The sequence below is a fragment of the Hippocampus guttulatus genome, chromosome 2 (genome assembly GCF_054856545.1).
Source record: "Hippocampus guttulatus isolate MCC_2025c chromosome 2, RoL_Hgut_1.0, whole genome shotgun sequence".
NCBI classification, from domain to species: Eukaryota; Metazoa; Chordata; class Actinopteri; order Syngnathiformes; family Syngnathidae; genus Hippocampus; species Hippocampus guttulatus.
The window spans coordinates 26,090,001-26,092,553 of record NC_141262.1 but is presented as its reverse complement, the minus strand read 5'-3'; the positions used below and the strand labels follow the sequence as shown (position 1 = coordinate 26,092,553).

The following is a 2,553-nucleotide window of genomic DNA, read 5'->3' as shown; positions in this document are numbered from 1 at the left end:
TCCTGCGTCCGTGGGTGTTTTTTTTTCTCAGCACTCTGAGAGCAGGAACTGACCTCCACTTAAATATCACCACACAAAAATTCGTCATATGAATTGTTTTAAAAATTGTATTACTGACTATGGCTAAACGATTTAGGGAAAAAAATAGATTTTATTCCCCCTCAATAATGCGATTGCGATTTAAAATGCGATTTTTTTAAAGGTACTCTTCCCAAGATTTTTTTTAACGAAGGCAATAAATTAAACTGTTATAACCAACTATGAGAGTTATTGAACATATTTAGGTTTTTACACTAAAATGAAGGCAGATGAACCACAAATGAATATGAAAGACAGTTTGCAGTCTCCTTAACCTAGAGGTGTGGACTTCCAAAACACTTCATTCATGTTATGTGAATTTTACGACACTTATTACATTCTGGCAACTTCACAAAATTCTAGCAAATATGTATGTGTGCTGTAAACAGAAGTCAAATTACAACAGTAATGCAAATTTGCACATGTATATCAAAAGTAAATTACAACAGTAATGCAAATTTGTACATGTATATCAAAAGTAAAGCCCTTTTCAAAATTGTAATCTTTGCGATTTGAAAATTGCATTTTATTACATGGCAATGATGGTTTGAATTTAATTAATTGTTCAGCCCTATAGAGACTTCACATTTGACTACCAATTTTGTGTTTACACCCCCCCACCCCCAAGTGATTAATTGTACACAAGGCCAAGTTGTCATCTTTCTCAATGTCTGTGTGAGCCGTGGGAGGGTTTTCGAGAGGATGTGGAGAGGCGACTCATATATTCAGTGTTGAAAGATGAAGCATCTGCTGAGCTGTCTGCTTCTTGCCTCCCATTGCGCTCTCTCATCACGGAGTAAGTCAAAGCAAATTTGAAATGAAGACGTGGAACCTGCCTCATGATGGATGAGCACCACGCTCCACTCAGATTTTTATTTTATTTTTTCCAAGTCTACGATCTTATCATGTCTTGGCTGCCTGCAGGTCATACGTCCCCTTTCCGTGTGAGCCAGAGTGCTGACATTGACGTCTTTGAGGGTCAGCTGGTCAACATCAGCTGCTGTTGGACAGGCAACTTCTCCAGAGTCAAAGTCAAGTGGCTGATCAACGCAACCGTCTATGAGGAATCTTTCTACCCACACCAATTTTGCCAGCCGACTCTGGAAAGAAGTGCTGAGAGGTGTGTGTGCCTAGAATGGACCAACATCACAAAAGCGGACTCAGCCACATACGTGTGCCGGGTCATTGTGGACATTCCGTCTCTGATGGAGAACAGCGGAAACGGTACAGTCATAAGAGTAACACGCCAAAGGTCAAATGGCAATGCAGAAGGAGGTAGGCAAGCGAGGCTTAAGGCCACATTTGCTTGAGTTTGTTGAATATTTGTTCAGAAAAATGGCTTTCCACATGCTACATGCTGCAGGAAAGTCCAGAAGTGCTCTTTGGGTTCCACTCGGGATTTCCTTGGCTTCGGTGGTTTTGTTGCTGCTCTTAGCACCCGCCTGCGGCTACAAACTCAAACAAACAAAAGGTCAGTTAAAGAAAAAATAAATTGGGGAGGGGGGGGGGGTGTTTAGGGTGTTACTTTTATTTGATTTTTTTTTTTAACTACAGGGAAGCAAAACTAATTTTTGTTGTGTGTGGCCAAATTGAAGTCATGGTTTTGTTCAAAGTAACTGAAAGTGTAAAAGTATATCGACCCAATCTTATTTCTACAGTTGTGCCTTGATTTACAAATGACCTGATTCAGATGTTTTTTGTTTTGTTTTAACTTGATAGACTTAATTCACTTCACAACAAGCAGCAGTTTGGCAGATAGTAAATGATTATTGTTCATAGAAGAAGCCTACAAGCTTTTTAGGGCCACTCTCAGTTGAAGTTTATGGTCACTCGAAATGATGTTTTAGCTTGTTGCTGACATATGACAAACACCAACGACAGGATAACAAATAGGATCGATGTGGCTGTGTTGTAACGTTGCAAGCAAAGGATCTCTTAATGCAAACAATGCAGTAGCACACGTAGACAACCAATATAGCAATATTCACAGACATACAGTATATTCTTTATTCTCTGCTAAATATGACAAATATTAGTGGAGCAATACATCTTTATTTATACAGCGCTTTCACAACGGCTACAGCTGTAACACAGCGCTTTACAGAACAGTTAACATAATATAATGGCTTCAATTCCAATCAGCAACTCTCAATTCCCAATATGCATCTGCGCTCCACGCCAGTGCTCCACTCTCCTCATCCTCAGGTCCACCAGCTATCCATTCAGTCGCACTAACGCAGGCTCTCCAACAGCGCCGACATCTCCGCTGAACAAAACGGGGCTGTGAAAAATGCTGCCCATTACAGGCGTAAAAAACACAAGCGCCCCAGGGCTGTCGATCGGCGACAGTCAAATACTTGACATTCCCTGCCATCACAGTCAGTGCTGGTACACGCGTGCTGCCGAGAAGGCGCAACCATCAAGCAGAGATTCTTCTCCTTTGACGAATGTCGTGGCCAAAATGCTGAAAAAAGT

The 2,553-nt window shown here is 41.1% G+C and overlaps 1 protein-coding gene across 6 annotated transcripts in view; it reads left to right on the top strand.

The window, feature by feature from the left end:
• The first annotated feature begins 707 nt into the window (after nt 1-707).
• LOC147209264 (uncharacterized) overlaps nt 708-2,553 on the top strand; it is a 3,838-nt gene continuing 1,992 nt past the window's right edge. For 4 of the 6 annotated variants that reach the window (XM_086105021.1, XM_086105020.1, XM_086105019.1 and 1 more), the window contains exons 1-2: nt 885-1,353; nt 1,442-1,549. In XM_086105021.1, coding sequence (XP_085961147.1) covers nt 918-1,353; nt 1,442-1,549 — 544 coding nt within the window. In that variant the 5' untranslated portion in view covers nt 885-917. The other 2 variants (XM_086105024.1, XM_086105023.1) reach the window with 2 other exon arrangements.